General features: G+C 36.5%; 1 protein-coding gene across 3 annotated transcripts in view; it reads left to right on the top strand.

Moving 5' to 3' along the window:
- The first annotated feature begins 583 nt into the window (after positions 1–583).
- brms1lb (BRMS1 like transcriptional repressor b) overlaps positions 584–16894 on the top strand; it is a 16940-nt gene continuing 629 nt past the window's right edge. The window contains exons 1-10 of one of the 3 annotated variants that reach the window (XM_003200688.6): positions 584–813; positions 898–988; positions 2127–2254; positions 6255–6334; positions 6419–6515; positions 8501–8590; positions 10714–10778; positions 10873–10912; positions 13864–13990; positions 14722–16894. The exon at positions 14722–16894 is cut by the window's right edge and continues 629 nt beyond it. In XM_003200688.6, coding sequence (XP_003200736.1) covers positions 678–813; positions 898–988; positions 2127–2254; positions 6255–6334; positions 6419–6515; positions 8501–8590; positions 10714–10778; positions 10873–10912; positions 13864–13990; positions 14722–14839 — 972 coding nt within the window. In that variant the 5' untranslated portion in view covers positions 584–677 and the 3' untranslated portion in view covers positions 14840–16894. Of the gene's footprint in view, positions 814–897; positions 989–2126; positions 2255–5757; positions 5840–6254; positions 6335–6418; positions 6516–8500; positions 8591–10713; positions 10779–10872; positions 10913–13863; positions 13991–14721 lie in introns of those variants that run through there. The other 2 variants (XM_005160423.5, XM_073933341.1) reach the window with 2 other exon arrangements.

The following is a 16894-nucleotide window of genomic DNA, read 5'->3' as shown; positions in this document are numbered from 1 at the left end:
CCCAGGGGGCGATCTAACGGCCGAAACCTTCACTCAAACGTAGGCTTGCGGCACACTTGGATATATACTTTGAAAATATTGTGACTCTTGGCTGCAGTCATGAACATTTAGGCTACGAGTTTCCTGTTTTGTATTAAAGTGAAAATTGAAAATGTTATTGTGCTCACAAAAGCATTCATGTATCTTCTGATTCAAATGGTATCACAAAATAATTATTTCATATTCAGGGTCACATTTTGTCACTCTAAAAAATATTTGTTTATACACAAAATGTAAAAAATTGTGTTTTGTGTTATGTTGACTAAAAGGTAAATAAGTTTTTGGGAAGAGAGAAAAGAAAGATTAGAATTTCTATAAATATTATATAAATGTACACCTTATAAAATCTAAAAAATCATGACTCACAATAAGCTTGAAAGAGTAGTGTACAAGTGTAGCTGTGCGCGCTGAAATGTATTTGGAGTACTACAGATCCCATCATCCACCGTGAAATATGTAAACATACTCTGACCAATGAATTCGCTGTCTCGGAGATGTCACGTGTCTAGCAGCCCGATGATTGGTCGTCTGCGAATCCATGTTTGAAACGTGAATCTTCTTCGCCGGTTGGCCACCGGTGGTGTCGTCTCCGACAGAGTGGGTTGTTTACATGATTGCAGATTTATATTTAATAAAAGATGCCTGTTCACCCGCGCGATAGAAAAGAAAATAACCACGAAGAAATGGACGTGGATTATCCGGAACAAGAGGCCAGCAGCTCCGACGAGGAGGATTCGGTGAGCTCGACCGCGTCTGAGGATGGAGACACTTCAGGTAACTTAACGTTAACGTTATAGATACAATATTATATATTTGTGTGTGTGTGATAGAAAGATCATGATGATGATGCTTTTGCAGATATGGATGATGAAGACTGTGAAAGAAGGCGAATGGAGTGTTTAGACGAGATGACAAATCTTGAGAAGCAGTTCACAGACCTGAAGGATCAGTAAGTGATGTGGCAGTATAAAAGAGCACATCATAATGCATACAAAATCTGCATATGATTTAGATTATTTCCTTACAATCTTAACCCTTGTGTGCTGTTGGGGACGTTTTCAACTACTCTAGGGTGATTTTTGAGTCTTACTTGTTTCACAACTTTCTCTGTTTCAGCAAATAGAAATTGTTTTGACATTTACTTTAGGAATAGGCTTACAAAAACTCAATAGTACACTCTGGGGAAATTTACTACACTTTCGTTATGTTCGTGGATGTTTTGCCTCCTTGACTTCTATTACAATGACAATTTTTTTTACTTGCAAAGCCATGACACCATAATATGAAATATTAATTCATAATATTATGAAATAGATTATTTATAAAATCAGAATAACCTGCTCAGCTCCCAGAACAGCAAAGACTCTTTATTTTTTTCCTGTATTTTTTTCTCCTTTCTTTTTACACGTCATTCTATTTTGTTTCATATTCCTTTAGTCTGGCAGAAATTCTTTTGATATTGCAGCATTATTGCTGTATTGCTTGCTAGTGTTTTGGTGCATGTTCTAGTTGGTATCATAACATATAAATGATGAACACTATTGAGTGTTATGTTTTAATAAAAAGTTCTATAAATAAAGTGAAAAAAAAAAAAACATTGTAAACAGTAAGAGTAATCATCTACACGCAATATAATCTGCTGTTTTACTCCATAGAACTGCATAGAAAAGTGAGAAACGTTTTTGCACAGACCTATATCTAAAGGGTAAATGCTGCCAAACAGTAATGATCAACAGTAAACTGACAAATTTGACCTAATTCCAACAGGGGAAGGGAAACCACCAAATTAAGAATGCATGATAATTTGATGTCAAGGCTTTACAGTCAAAAAATGTAGTTATATCTAAAGACAATGGGGCAAAAACAGCCACAAACATAATGAAAAGGTAGTTAATTTGAACAATACACAAAAGTTAAAACACTCAAAGTTTAACTTTTTTGTTGTTGTTTTTTTATTTGTATGCTTGTCTTCCTGGTCAAAATAACACTTCTTTAAGTCTTTATTAGGGTTTAAACTATTAACACTATTAAATATTTAATGTGACGAAAGACTTACAGTATGTTGATGTGTTGTGCACTCTCTTTAGTTTGTACAAGGAGAGAGTGACTCAGATGGATCTTAAACTGCAAGAAGTGATGGCAGGGAGTGCTGCAGAATACCTGGAACCGCTGGCCACCCTGCAGGAGAACATGCAGATCCGGACCAAAGTCGCAGGTCTGATCCAGCTGAAAATTTAAAATATAATAGCATCCTATCAAAACTAAAAACATGCATGTGAACAAACTGATTTCATTGTGTAGGGTAAATACAGTCTTGAAAGATGCTTTTGTAGTTTAAATTTATTGCAGACATAAGCTCTTAATACAATATTGTTTACTTTTTACGATGCTCTCAAGATCATTTAAATTAAGAGTAAATTAGTTGTACCATCCAAAATATTTCATTGGGTTATTGTGGCTGTCAGGAGGATTATGTTTGTATAGTGGCAGGTATACACAGATGGATTATTTTTCTTAAATCTATTATTGAGGTTATAGTTTTGTATGTTTACCTAAAATCTACCTCTGTGTTTTCTTGAGGGAAGGGGAATAGATTTTTGTTTTTATAATGTAGATAAATTAAAGTTTAGAATATGTCCTCATTAATGCTTTTAATAAAGTAAAGGTATAATGCAGTAAAATGCTAATGTTTTCTTTATTTCACTTTATTTCTGTGTTATCAAAGCTGAATTCTAAACATAATTACTCCAGTGTTCAGAGAGGTGCCCATGATCCATCAGAAATTACTCTAATATGATGATTTTCTGCTTAAATATTTATTATAATTAAAAGTTATGAAACAGTTGTATTATGTTTATGTAAAAGAAACATTTATATAAAATATTTCATCCTTTGTAATTAGTATTTTTTATTATTGTTTATTACTTTTAAAAAAATTCAATAAAACAAGTAAAGTAAGTAACGTTTATTTATAAAGCACATTTAACTTCAGTTCGGCACTGACCAAAGTGCTGAACAAAACCATTCTAAAACAGTAAAATAACTATAAAAGTAATGATAAGAATAATAGTATTACAGCAACAATGCACAATAAAGATTAAAAGACAGGAAAGGCAATAGATCAACAATGTTTCTTATGTCTGGACTTAAAAAATAGAGCGAGAAGAAGCACTCGTAATGTCCGGCAGTAGCTGGTTTCACAAACGTGGAGCAGCAAAGGCTCTATCTCATTTCATTTTAAGTTGTGACCAAGGAATTTGCAGTAAAACTTTATTTTATGACCTAAGGGATCAAGGAGTTGACTGTAGGTTAATAAGTTCAAATATATAAGAAGGTGCTAGCCCATTCAGTTCTTTAAAAACAATAAGTAAAATCTTGAACTAAATTGTAAAATAACAGGAAGCCAACGAAGGGATGCTAAAACTGGTGAGATATAAGCATGTTTTGTGATGCCTGTTGAAACCAACTGCAATTGTAACAATGAAGATTGAGGGAGACCAATATATAAGGAATTGCAATAGTTTAGACGGGACGTGATAAAAGCATGTATGACTTTTTCCAGATCTTGAAACGAAAGAATGGATTCGAGTCTGGAGATGATCTTCTGCTGATTGTAACTATTCTTAACCACTCAGCTAGTTTGTTTTTATAGACAAAGCTCAGAATCAAAGATAACTCCTAGATTTTTTACTTGAGATTTAACATATGGTGTAGACTTCCCAAAGTCCCAATAAAAGACAATCTTGTTTTTAAGGGGCTGAAGAGAATAACCTAAGTTTTGACCTTATTAAGTTTAAGGAAGTTTTTTTGCCATCTAACATTTAATATCCTCAAGACAATCAATTATAGACTGCAGAGAGTACTGAGATTTTAAAGGAGCATACAGCTGAGAATCATCTGCATAAAATTGAAAAGAGATGCTATGTTTCCTTATAATATTACCAAGAGGAAGCATATATAATTTGAAGAGCATTGGACCCAGAATAGAACCCTGGGGGACACCACACAGAAAAGGGGCAGATATTGACATAAATTGACCAACAGACACTGAAAAAGACCTGGGGCCTCATGTATCAACGCTGCGTACGCACAAAAACTTTGCGTACGCCAGGTTTCACGCTCAGAATCGCCCACGTTTGGATTTACTAACAATGAACTGAACGTGGGAATGTGATTAGCTTCACGGCAGCTTTCTGGCTGGCGTACACACATTTTTTGTGCGTGTCTGTTTTATTTCCATTGGCGACTCCTAGAGGCAGTTGTGTTAAATTCCTCTCTACAAAGTGTCTGAGACTTGCAATGGCAGCTGTATGAGACGGGTTCATCTAGCAGGTATATAAGATTTTCATACCATACAGTTGACCAGCTAAACATTAAAGCACAATTTGCAGCAGTCGCCTGTTTTCCCAATGTAATCTGAGCAATCTACCGCACGCACATTGCTATAAAGACACTATCTGAAGATGAATTTGCATACGTGAATCAGAAACATTTCCATTCAATAAATGTGCAAATAAAATATGATGCACAAACTTATTGATGATTCCTATTTGTCTTTCTCGTGATAAATAGTGGGCAAAATCTGATATGTAGCGGGGGAAAAAAGAAGAAAGAGTTCATCAGATGCTGGATTCGAGCCGAGTTTATGCTCGAACGTGTCAATACATGATCACATGCGTCTTACGAGGTGCGCCACTGAGACAGCAGAGGGGGCTGCAACATTTTACAGATATAAACCACACTATTTCTTTTTTTAATGCACTCGATGTTCAGACCCAACTGTGTTAACCGCATCAGCTAAACTCTCCCTCTCTATTTTTTTTTCTTTTGTTGTTAATTCCGGAGAACAAACTTGCAAATAACACCGCTTTTCTCCGGTCTACCTCCGAAAGCAGCACCTCCATTTCACATTCTGTTCAAAGTTTCTCTTTTTGCTTAATTTTGCCATTGCTTTTTCGTTGGGTTTTGCCATTAGCATAGTCATTAGCATATTCATACGGGGGAGGTGGCAGGGAGGGGTTTTGTGCTCGTGCATGTTGCACTCAGTTTCACGTTCATTCGGATGTACAAAAGAATATGCGTGAGATTCGGCGTACGCAGTGTTCCATACATCTGAATTTTTTTCTGCGTACGCACATTTACAGCTTTGTGCGTACGCAATGTTTTAGTAAGATTTCCACGCAAGTCTTCGTACTTGAGGCCCCTGGATTTCAGATATGACTGAAACCAATAAAGTGCTAAATTCTTTATGACCACCCAATGTTCCAGACGAGACCGAAGCATGGTATGATCGACTGTATCAAAAGCAGAGCTCAGATCCAGTAAAATGAAAACTGCATTATTAGTACTGTGATGCATAGTAAAACCTGACTATAAAGGTTCAAGTTCATGGGAAGATTTAAAAAAAGGCCGTAGCTGTGATGAGAAAGCTCTTTCTAGAACTTTCGACAGAAATGGAAGTTTTGAGATAGGACAGAAGTTATATAAGCAATTAATATCGGCATTGGGCAATGGCTGGACAATTGCAGGCTTTAAAAACACAGGCACAGTGCCCGAAACTAGGCAGGATTTAATAAGTGCTTTGATACTAGAACCTATTGTGCTGAAAGTCTCCTTTATAAGGTTGGGGGAAATAGGATCACAAAGCGAAGTTGAAGATTTCGTCTGAATCACAAAACCCCTTAACTCAGAAGGAGACACCAGTTCAAAATTACAGAAGGTAGCTGAAGAAACTGTAGAGTCCACAAAGGGATTAGGGCAGAGAGGAACAAAAGAGGATCTAATATCAGCAACCTTCTCAGTAAAGAACCTTTTAAATCTCTCACATATTTCTGATGACTGCTCAATTTTACATGAGGTACATGGAGAAATAATTAAGTTAACTGTGCTAAATGAATTTTTAGGGGTGTGTGAATGTTTATTAGTATTAGTAATGTCTGAAAAGTATGTAGCTCTTGTGCTTTCTGAATGTTTACTTGTGCAAATTAATGTTATAAATGTTTTTACTTCATTGAATGGATCTTTTCTGATTCAAATACAATCCTGAACCTATTAATTGATTATTAATATACTAAATAAATATAATTAAAGATAATAGAATGTTTACAAATAAAAGCATTATTATAAGCAAATGTTTAGCAACAGTATAGAATTAAATCTTATCTTCCTACAACCTTCAGTTTGTGGTGTGATTTTTCTCATGGTGTTTTTTCCAGGTATTTATCGTGAGCTCTGCTTGGAATCTGTCAGAAACAAATATGAATGTGAGATGCAAGCAGCCAGCCAGCATTGGGAGGTAATGAGAGGTGACTGACAGACCTTTTGAATTTCAAACCAAATACCATGTAAATATTCCATATTACTCTTGTGTTTTCCACAGAGTGAGAAGCTCCTGCTTTTTGACACGGTTCAGAGTGAGCTGGAGGAGAAGATCAGGCGGCTGGAGGAGGACAGACACAGTATAGATATCACTTCAGGTACAGACTCATATTAGGCCACTTTTTACAACATCTAAAATAAGTCTCTATGTAAAGTTTCAGCTCAAAATACCCCACAGATAATTTTGGTGAATGTTACTTTGAATTCAGATTATACCCAGCCACTTTTCAAAAAAGGGCGGAGCTACAAACGCCTGTGCAGCATATTTAAAACAGGACTCTTATCTTTGTGAAAAATTGAAAAGCTCAAAATAAGCGGCTCTAAAGAAGGTAGTCTATGATGAACACTACGTTGTTCATTTGTGCACTCTAAAACTAAACATGCCTCTTAGGGTGCTTTCACATCTGTAGTTCGCTTTATTTGGTCCGGACCAAGGGCACTAAATGATACATTGTTGCATTTTGTGCCGTCTTTGGGTCGTTTTCACACCACACTGCTGGCTTTGGTCCGAACCAGTTGAAACAAACCAAAATGCAGTCATCTGACAAAATCCACATCTCTCATTGGCCAGATGTTGTTGAATATATTTCCTAAACTACTTATTAAGTGGTTAGAATTCACATGCGGGAAAATGCCAATAAACTCCCGCAAGTAAACAAAACCGGCAGACACAAAATGTCACTTTTACTCAGGAGGGACGACTGCGCTGACTGATTGTATGCCTGCTTCAGATGAACTATACATTTCGAGAATGAAGTGCGGCTGCGGCTGGAAAACAGTGTTGTAATGCATCGCTCGTCACTTCAGGAGGAGGCGTGAATTAATATAGCTAAACTGCGACTTGGTCATCTTGCGGAAATATTACCAACAATCCATCAGGTAATATTTTCCCCTGTCTCACTCTGTTGGTAAAGCGTTGTCGACAAATATTTTTCCTCCATATCCCATAATGCATAGTGCATCGGCCTACGACAGCTGGATTAGTCCAAAAGGCGCAGTACTTTTTGCGGTTGGACCTGTTTTAGTACGGATCATATTCTCACCACAAACGAACTGCTCCAGGGTTCGTTTGAAAGCGTACCGAGACCACCTCTTTAAGCAGGTCTCGGTACGCTTATTTGGTCCACTTATGGTGCGCACTTGAGTACGATTGCTGCTTTCACACCTGCCCAAACGAACCGCACCAAAACGGAAAACGTAGTCTAGTGCGATTCAATCGAACTAAATAAGGCAGGTGTAAACGCAGCATTAGTTGTTGATGTTATGTTTATTAGGTTTAGTGCCAAAATTCAGATATTCATACCAGACGCGGCTTAATTTTTAAGCACAAGGGATTTGCATGTTAAGTTTATACAAAGATCCGGTAAACAAACTGTGGTGCAGTTTGTGCGAATGAGGAGGTGCAAATGACGCTATTAGAGTGAATGACATGTCGCAAACTGGACGTTTGATGCACATAACGTGATTCACTTTAATCGCTTGAGTTAAGTGGTAGTAGCAGATTTCATCCAGGCACAGCTCCTGGAGGAGTTGGTGAAACTCACCAAGCTGGGTGCACTTCTGAAGGATCTGATGGTCCCAGAAATAGTGTTGAATGATTCCACACTGTTTTTTTGCCTTCCGTATCACGTAAAGCACAGCTCCTCTCATAACAAAATCCATGTTAGCCATTTTGCAACAAAACTGGAGTGAATTCACGCTTTAAATGTAAACTCAAAATGTTGAAGCGTCTAATTATGCATGAATAGTGCAATTTACCCATGCATGTCTGGTGTAAATGCCCCCCAATGATAGATGGCTGCCTCTTACTCAGGGCTATCTATGCTAATGAGGGAGAGATCATCATTAATGGGCTTTGCTTTTCCCCTCTTATGACACATACTGATAGAGAAAGTGTTTCTGCGGACTGTTTTTATGAAGTGTGATTATAAAAAATAGGATTTTTGATGTTAGAGGCTGGCTTAATTCACACACTGTTGCCACACAACTGCGTTTAAATCTCTTATAAAAGGGATTTTTGCATAATAGTTTTCCTTTATATGTGAATATTCACTAGTAATGAACTGATGTGTTCCTGCACCAGAGCTGTGGAATGACGGTCTGCAGTCCAGGAAGAATAAAAAGAAGGATCCTCTCAGTCCTGGAAAGAAGAAGAAACCGGTGGTCGTGTCAGATATCCTTTTTTAAAGCAGCAATGCTCTCAAGTCTCAAACATTCACTGGAAACTTGTCCTGCTATTTTCTAATGGGCGAGGGAAGTCCTCTGTTGAATTTATAACCATCTCCGGTTAAACAGGGTAAACACTACCTGCCAGCAAATCAGAAATTATCATTTTTTTGTGGAAGGAGTTTCTGGGTAAACCACATGGTCTACAGTGGTGTGGTACTAAAAAAAGGTGGTGTACTATTACCCACCCAATCTTACAAGTAGGCAAAGAAACGACGAAAGTCAAAGTTTCTTTGATTCATTAACTATACTTATATTACCTGTAACTAGGGCCCTACAAATTCTGCTGATAATTTTTGTCATTTCTGCGCAGAATTTTGTTAAAAATCTGTGGATTACGTGAAATGACTTTGGGAGTATCGTTACTAAAAACTTCTGAAAAGATTCTGTATGGGCCTACCTGTAACTATTGACTTCCACAGAAGGAAAACAAATACTATGTAAGTCAAGGGTTACAGGTTTCCAGCTTTCTTCAAAATATTCTTTCTTCTTTTCTGTTCAACAGAATGAAAAAGACAAACCGTTTTGAAACAAGAAAAGTTTGAGTAAATGATAACAAATTTTATTTTTTGGGATGAACTATCCATTTTAAAAGGAAAAATATTTTCAAAAATGTTTTAATTTTAAAGCGAGATCCTAATAATGTGATTATATATTCAATGATTTATGCTTAGCTAATAGTGCCCCCGGCAGACCCGGAGATTGGCTGAGTAAATTAAGCTGTGGTAAACCCCAACTGTTTAACCCTAGGAAACTTGTAAAATAAAAAAACATTTGGAATACAGTTGGGACATGAATACACATAAATTAGGAAAGTTTAATCAGCAAAACAAGTGACAAGTGAGGGTATACACAATTATTGATTCTCAGAATACCCTAACAGCTTATAAAAAAAAAGTAGGCATACGGAGTATACATGCGTATAGCCCTGACTGCACCGCTGATGGTCTAGCTGTAAGGACATGCAAACACACTCGTTTATCTAATTAATTTGGTGAATAATTCTTAAGCATTTTGATTTTATGATTCCTGGTTAAAAACACTTGCCTTCAAGTCAATGTTGGAGAATATAGCCAAATTACTAAACAGTATTAGGTGCCTTTTCAAAATCTATCTAGCTGCCTATATATATCTTGCAAGTGTGAATTAAAAGTATGCCTGGAAGCATGCAGATTTTACAAAAACCGCCATATATCACACAAAAGTTTTGAGGTGGTTGTTTATATATAAAACAAATTGACACGTTAAGCAGCAACTCAATAAATTAAATAGTTTGTGGTTTTGCACAATAACAATCAGAAAAAGGAAACAACAAAATGTTTAGTTTTATTTGAATTAATTCACAAAATCTAAATACAATATATAATGTATAAAACAAATACTTTATATTAATAATCAGTTAACATTTACATTTTAAAAATCATTGTTAACTTCGATGTTGTTCGCTCCTGCATGAAATTATTTGGCTGCAGAACAAACCTTTGTTGTCCAATGACTTAATTAAATGTACCTGACTTACCTAGCTTAACATAATAACCTATTTTTAACCTATTTTAAAGTCTTTAAATTGCTTTTTATAGCAATTTTAAATTATTTTATAGTATATAAAATAACATTGTGCCCTCAAAAAATACATGTAAACAAGCATGATGGGTTTCTTGTGTATTCCTACAAATGAAACAAAATGCCATATGTACTTGTTTTTTTTTTTTTCCAATTTGTCAATGTGTTAATAGCTCAGCTGAAATTAACTGTATAAAATCATATTTAATTGGTTTAAGAGTTGATTCATGTGTGTTTGGGGACATATCAATTTCTATTTTTGATATAAATTTATTAGATTCTAAAACTATTACAATTTCTATTTGTGCTAGTCAATCACCACTAAATAGTAGAATTGAACCAAAAGCCAAAACTTCAGAAAACCATGTGTGGCAGTGGGGATGCTGTTGTAAATGTTTGAGTGGCTCCTGTAAAAACTAGAGAGCCCTGAAGTAGCTTAAATTGCAGTATTTTCATATTATAAATGTTCCGCTATAGAAATGACACAATTTTCCTGAACCACAAAACGACCATACATTGTTTACATGTTGCAAGACCTGGATATACTTGAAGACTGGACTGCCATAAGAAAGGTTTAATTTTATTTATTCAATTGTTTATTATATGAATGAAGTGGTCTATTAGGAATTGACTAATCATTGATAAACTTTTTTTTATTCCTCACAGGCTATGGCTTCGATGGGTCCCCATAGAGTAAAAGCAGATGGTAAGAAAAATGTTGAATGTTTTTCTAAGCATGAAAGAAAAGCATATTCATTATCTTAATAATTGCACAATATGTCACCTTGGACCAAAAAAACTTAAGTTGTAATAGCTACATTTTATTAAATACATTTATTATATACATTTTATTAAATTACATTTAATAAATACATTTTACAGATTTAAATCAAGGATGTCAAACTCAATTCCTGGAGGGCCGCAGGCCTGCACACTTTAGCTCCAACCCTGCTCCAACGCACTTACCTGTAGGTTTCAAACAAGCCTGAAGAACTCAATTAGTCCTTCAAGTCAATCAAGTGTGTTCAATTAGGGTTGGAACTAAACTGTGCAGGGCTGTGGCCCTTCAGCAATTGAGTTTGACATCCCTGACCTAAATAATCATTACACCCCATTCACACAAGTTGTCAGCGTCAACGCTTCCCATTAAAGCCTGGTTTATACTTCTGCGTCAAGTGAACGGCGTAACTCACGGCGCAGGCAACACACGCAGCTGTGCATTTATACTTCTGCGCGCTGTCTCTGTTGGTCTGCATTAACGCTTCCGAAACGCTAGTGGGCAGTGAGGTGTAAATGTTCCTCTGTGTCGAGTTTCTTCACTTCTGTTTTGCTTTTCCTGAACACTTCCTGGTTGTACAAATGACTCAAACTCACTCATTTTGAGGCAGGAACCAGCGGTCGTGCAACAACTTTAACCATGAGGTAAACACAAAACAAAACTTTCTATCCGGAGCTCCTTTACGGGACTCCACACTTGTAAACAATCGCTCGCGCCATTCGCGCGGCTCTCGGTCCCACCCAGACTCGTCAGCGCTACCAAGCCGACCAATCACAGAGCTTGCGCTACGCGTTGTTGCGACGTGTAGTTACATTTTTTGAGAGGTGCATGTCAGTGACGCCACGGCGAAGGGCTGTGCATCAGCGCGTCAGCGCCGTAGCATACACCGGCGTTTGACGCAGAAGTATAAATCAGCCTTTACTCACTCCCATTCCTATTCACTGACAGCAGGCGTTGACGAGCTGCATTGCGGATCCATCGCCACCACTTCAGTGGTGTTGCTCTCTGCAGAATTTGGGACTTTCTTAACTTTTCAAGTGCCAACAGATTAATCAGTCTATCAGATTGCTTTATGCAAATACTCCAACTCAGACAGTAGCCGATTGCAGATTAACTTCATTAGCTAACCCTGCTATGACGATCCCGTCAGCCCCAACTTCAGACACGCCCTCTGTCAAGCGTTGACGTTGAAGCCCTGTGTGAATGCAAGGTTAGAATATTAGGTCAAGCTCTATGAAGATATATTCAAGTTCTATGAAGATATATTAAAATTTTCTCCCAAAAATATATCAAAAATAGAACAAGAACTTAATTTGGGCAACTTTAAAGATGATTTATATTATTTTTCAGTCCCCTTTGAATTTTTTTCTTCTTTTTAAAATATTTTCCAATGATGTTTAACAGAGGAAGAACATTTTCACAGTATGCCTGATAATATTTTTTTCTTCTGAAGAAAGTCTTATTTGTTTTATTTCGGCTGAACACCATTTTTGGCACAAAATTATTAGCCCCTTTAAGCTATATTTTTTCTCGACTGTCTACTGTTATACAATAACTTTCCTAATTACCTAACCTGCCTAGTTATACTAATTTACCCAGTTAAGCCTTTAAATGTCACTTTAAGCTGTAGAAAAGTGTCTTGAAAAATATTTAGTAAAATTATATATTTACTGTCATCATGACAAAGATAAAATAAATCCATTATAAGAATTATTAAAAGTATTATGTTTAAAAATGTTTTAAAAGATAATATTTTCTTCGATTAAACAGAAGTTGGGGGAAAAAATAAACAAGCGGTCTCAGGGGGGATATAAATATATATGAGCAATATCACACGAGTAGTAGTGCGATATGGCTGGGATCACCTTAGCGTCCCACCAGTGCTGATATACAGCCATATCGCACTGCTACGAGTGTGATATTGCATTTATACAACAGTTCGACGGCACAATCGTGTATATAAATAAGAAAATCAGACACAGAGAGTCTAAAATCCCCTTTTTATTAGAAACCACTTTCTTCCGCCATTCATTCACATCTGCAGCTGACGTCAAAACAGCAGAAGCCGTTACTAATTCACCAACGTCACTTTAGAGCTAGTGTATGAATGATTCTCTATAGCCTACCTCTAAAGGGATAACAAAAGAGCTGATTTTTTCACTTTAAGATTATAAGGCTGAACATGACATGAAATGCCATCCAACTACAGAGATGTCTTCTTACAGTGTTACAGTCTACAGTATTTCTCTGTTGCAATCAGGATATCACAATAATTAACCTCGTAAAAAGCAACGCAATCAATATCAGAAATTGTAAATATTTTAAAATAGACACTATTCTTGCAAATAAACTGCATAGTTGGAATCTAAACAACTACAATCTCGACTAAAAAGCCTTAAAAGTACATTTTGTTGTCTAACAGCGGTAATATTTGTCAAACTGTAGTGTCTGCTTGTTGCTGGCTGTATGTGGGCGATCAATCAGATTCGAGAACCAGACAGAACTGTTGTGTATATATATATATATATATATATATATATATATATATATATATATATATATATATATATATATATATTAAATAATATAATATAATATATATATTATTATTATTATTTTATTATTATTATATTTTGTTTGTAATATGTGACAGTGGAGCCCAAAACCGGTCATATATTTCAATAAAAATTATCATATATGTCAGATACAGTTTGTTCAGTAAATCACTGTTTAATAATGAAGAAAAGAAGCAAAAATGTACCAAACCAAGACAAAGGAAACTAATACCTACAGAACCATTTTGTGTACCATTACACAGTAAAGGCTCTGTTTTAAGTGATGTTTGGAAAGAGTTAACTGTGTCTGTGTGTGTGTATCAGCTTCTCTGAAAGCAGAAAAACACCATCATGTTGCTCGATCAGAAGAAGGACGTCTGTTCTATGATAATAAATGGTTCAGCCGTGGTCAGGCCATATGCATCAACAGAAAGGACGAATTTCCCACCAGGTGTGTGCGTGCGTGCGTGTGTGTGTGTGTGCGTGTGCGTGCGTGCATGCATGCATGTTTAATAGTATAGGTAATGCGTTGGCTTTTCAGTATTTTAGGGTGATTTATCTTTAAAATTGCCTAAAAAATCCAAAATGCATGAAGAAAAAAAAAACAAAATAAAGAAAATAAAAATAAATTCATACTTTTTTTGTAAGGGTATGTTAATTGATCAAAGGTGACTTTATTCCAAATTATTTGTATTTCAAATAGACGCTAAATATTTACAAAGAATCCTAACATAAAACAACAGGGTTTCCACAAAAAAATAATAATTAGCTTTACAAAAAAAAAAAAAAATAAATAAATAAATAAATAAATATATATATATATATATATATATATATATATATATATATATATATATATATATATATATATATATATAATCAATAATTAATTTAACTTTTACATATTAATAATATTAATATTTCTTGGGCACCAAATCAGCATGTTATGAATAATTTCAAAAGTCAAATTAAATTCATTCATTAAATTGGAAAATTATATAAATCCATAAAAAGCACAAAAATCGCAATTCAAAATTTAAATTTTTTGACTAAATATAACATTAATTTTAAGCCATTAAAAAGTAGTCAAATGATCATATCAAGTGTCTTCGAGAACATGATTTATATTTGGTTTTGATTTATTTTTCCTGTTTTTTTTTTTTTTATTGTTATTTTCTCCAGTGCCACAATAACCACCATAAACCATGATGAGGTTTGGTACAAACGTCTGGATGGCAGCAAATCCAAGATTTACATCTCTCAGCTCCAGAAAGGAAAATACAGCATAAAACACTCTTAAAGCTTCATCTCCAGTGCTGAATGCAGACCTTCAGGAGTCTGTCTTCAACACTGAGCACTGGGGCGGGAGAGCCGCTTCTCTTTCATGCACATCACACACGTTTGCACTTCTTAAGTTTGAGCTGCTAAACAAACACCTGATTGCCAAGGAAACAGGAAAAGTGTGAGCGTGTGTGCATGATTGTATGTGTGTGTGTGTGTGTTTGTGTTTGTCTTGATGACAAGGAAGAGCCAGTAAAGCCTTGTTTTCAGTAGAAGATGTTTTGCACTTCTTAAGTTAGAGCTGCTAAACAAACACCTGATTGCCAAGCAAACAGAAAGTGTGTGCGTATTTGTGTGTGCTTGCTTGTGTGTTTGGATGTTTATGTGTTTCTGTGTGTGCGTGTAAATGTGTGCGTAACAGTGAATGTATGTGCTTGTGTGTACGTGTTTGTGCGTGTGTGTGCGCTTAGGCATGAATGGGTGTGTTTGTGGACATGCGTGTATGTCTGTGTTTGCATGTCCACATTTGTATTTGCGTCTTCGTGTCTGCGTATGTGCACCTGTGTGTTGGCGTGTGTATGTGTGCACGTTTATTGTGACTGCGTGTTTGTGAGCATGTGGCACATTTGTGTGTGTGTGTGTGTGTGTGCATGGGCAAGAGTGGGTGCGTTTGTGGACATGTGTATGTCTGTGTTTGCGTGTCTACATTTGTGTGTGTTTGCATGATTTTTTGTGCGTATGTGCGCCTATGCATTATGCGTGCGCGTTTGTGTGTCCACGTGTTTGTCTGTGCATGTGCTTGCGTGTGTGTGCACAAACATGCGCACGAGTGGTTGCATATATGTGCATATGTGTATGTCTTTGTGTGTATGTGTTTGCGTGTCTGTGTGTGCACATTTGTGTGTGTGTGTGTGTGTGTGTGTGTGTGATTGCATGTTTGTGTGTATGTTCACCTGTTGTGTGCATGTGTGTGTACATACACGCAAGTGGGTGCATATGCATTTACGTGTGTGTGTTTGCGTGCGTGTGTATGTGTTTGTGTGTGCACATGCTTGCATGTGTGTGCGTGCACATGTGTATACCTGTGTGTGCTCATATGTGTGTGCGTGCACACATGTGCATTAGTGTGTGTGCGCGTATGTGTGTGCATATGCACGAGTGGGTGCTTATGTGTTTGTGTGTCCACGTTTGTTTGTGTGTGTGTATGTGTGCCTGTGTGTGCGTGCATGTGTTTTTGTGCACATTTGTGTATCAGCATGTTTGTGTGTGCATGTGCTTGCGTGTATGTGCATGCACATGTGTGGTTGCTTGTGCGTTGCGTGTGTGTGTGCGTGTGTTTGTGCGTGTGTTTGCGTGTGTGTGTGCGTGTGTGTGTGCGTGTGTGTGCGTGTGTGTGTGTGTGTGTGTGCGCGTGTGTGTGTGTATGTTTGCATGCACATGTTTGTGTGTGCGTGTGTGTGTGACCGTGTACATGCGTGGGTGTGTGCCTTGATGACAAGGAGCCGGTAAAACCTTGTTCTCAGCAGAAGAGCAACATATTAGTGTTGCTGATAGTGTAGTGAACACGAGTGTTTCCATGCCTTTGATGAATTGAGTCATTATTGGTGTTTGTTGATTTCTGGATCATGTGTTTGTGTTCTGAAGAGCTACGTCCAGTGACAGACTTAAAGCTTTAAACAATGCAGAAACGCAAAGCTCTTTTGGGCTGGTCTTATTTTTCTAGTCGTCCTAAAAAAATAACTTGCAGACTGAGGACTATAAAATATGTACAATGCTATTTCAGAGATTGGTTTTGGTTTGTTTTAATGTAAGGGGGGCTTGTGCAAGTCATTGTAAGTGATTATTTACAGTATTTCTCACAGCTAAAGGGATAGTTCACCAAAAAATATAAATGTATGCACTCTCAAGTGGTTACAAACAGTTTCTTTCTTCTGTTGAACACTAAGAAATATTTTGAAGAAAAACCTAAAACCATTGACTTTTATAATGGGAAAAACAGATACTATAGAAATCAATGTGTACAGTTTTCCAACATTTTTCTAAAAATCTTCGGAACAAAGAAAGTCAAACAGGT

The sequence above is a fragment of the Danio rerio genome, chromosome 20 (genome assembly GCF_049306965.1).
Source record: "Danio rerio strain Tuebingen ecotype United States chromosome 20, GRCz12tu, whole genome shotgun sequence".
Lineage (NCBI taxonomy): Eukaryota > Metazoa > Chordata > Actinopteri > Cypriniformes > Danionidae > Danio > Danio rerio.
This window is presented reverse-complemented; position numbering and strand designations above follow the sequence as displayed.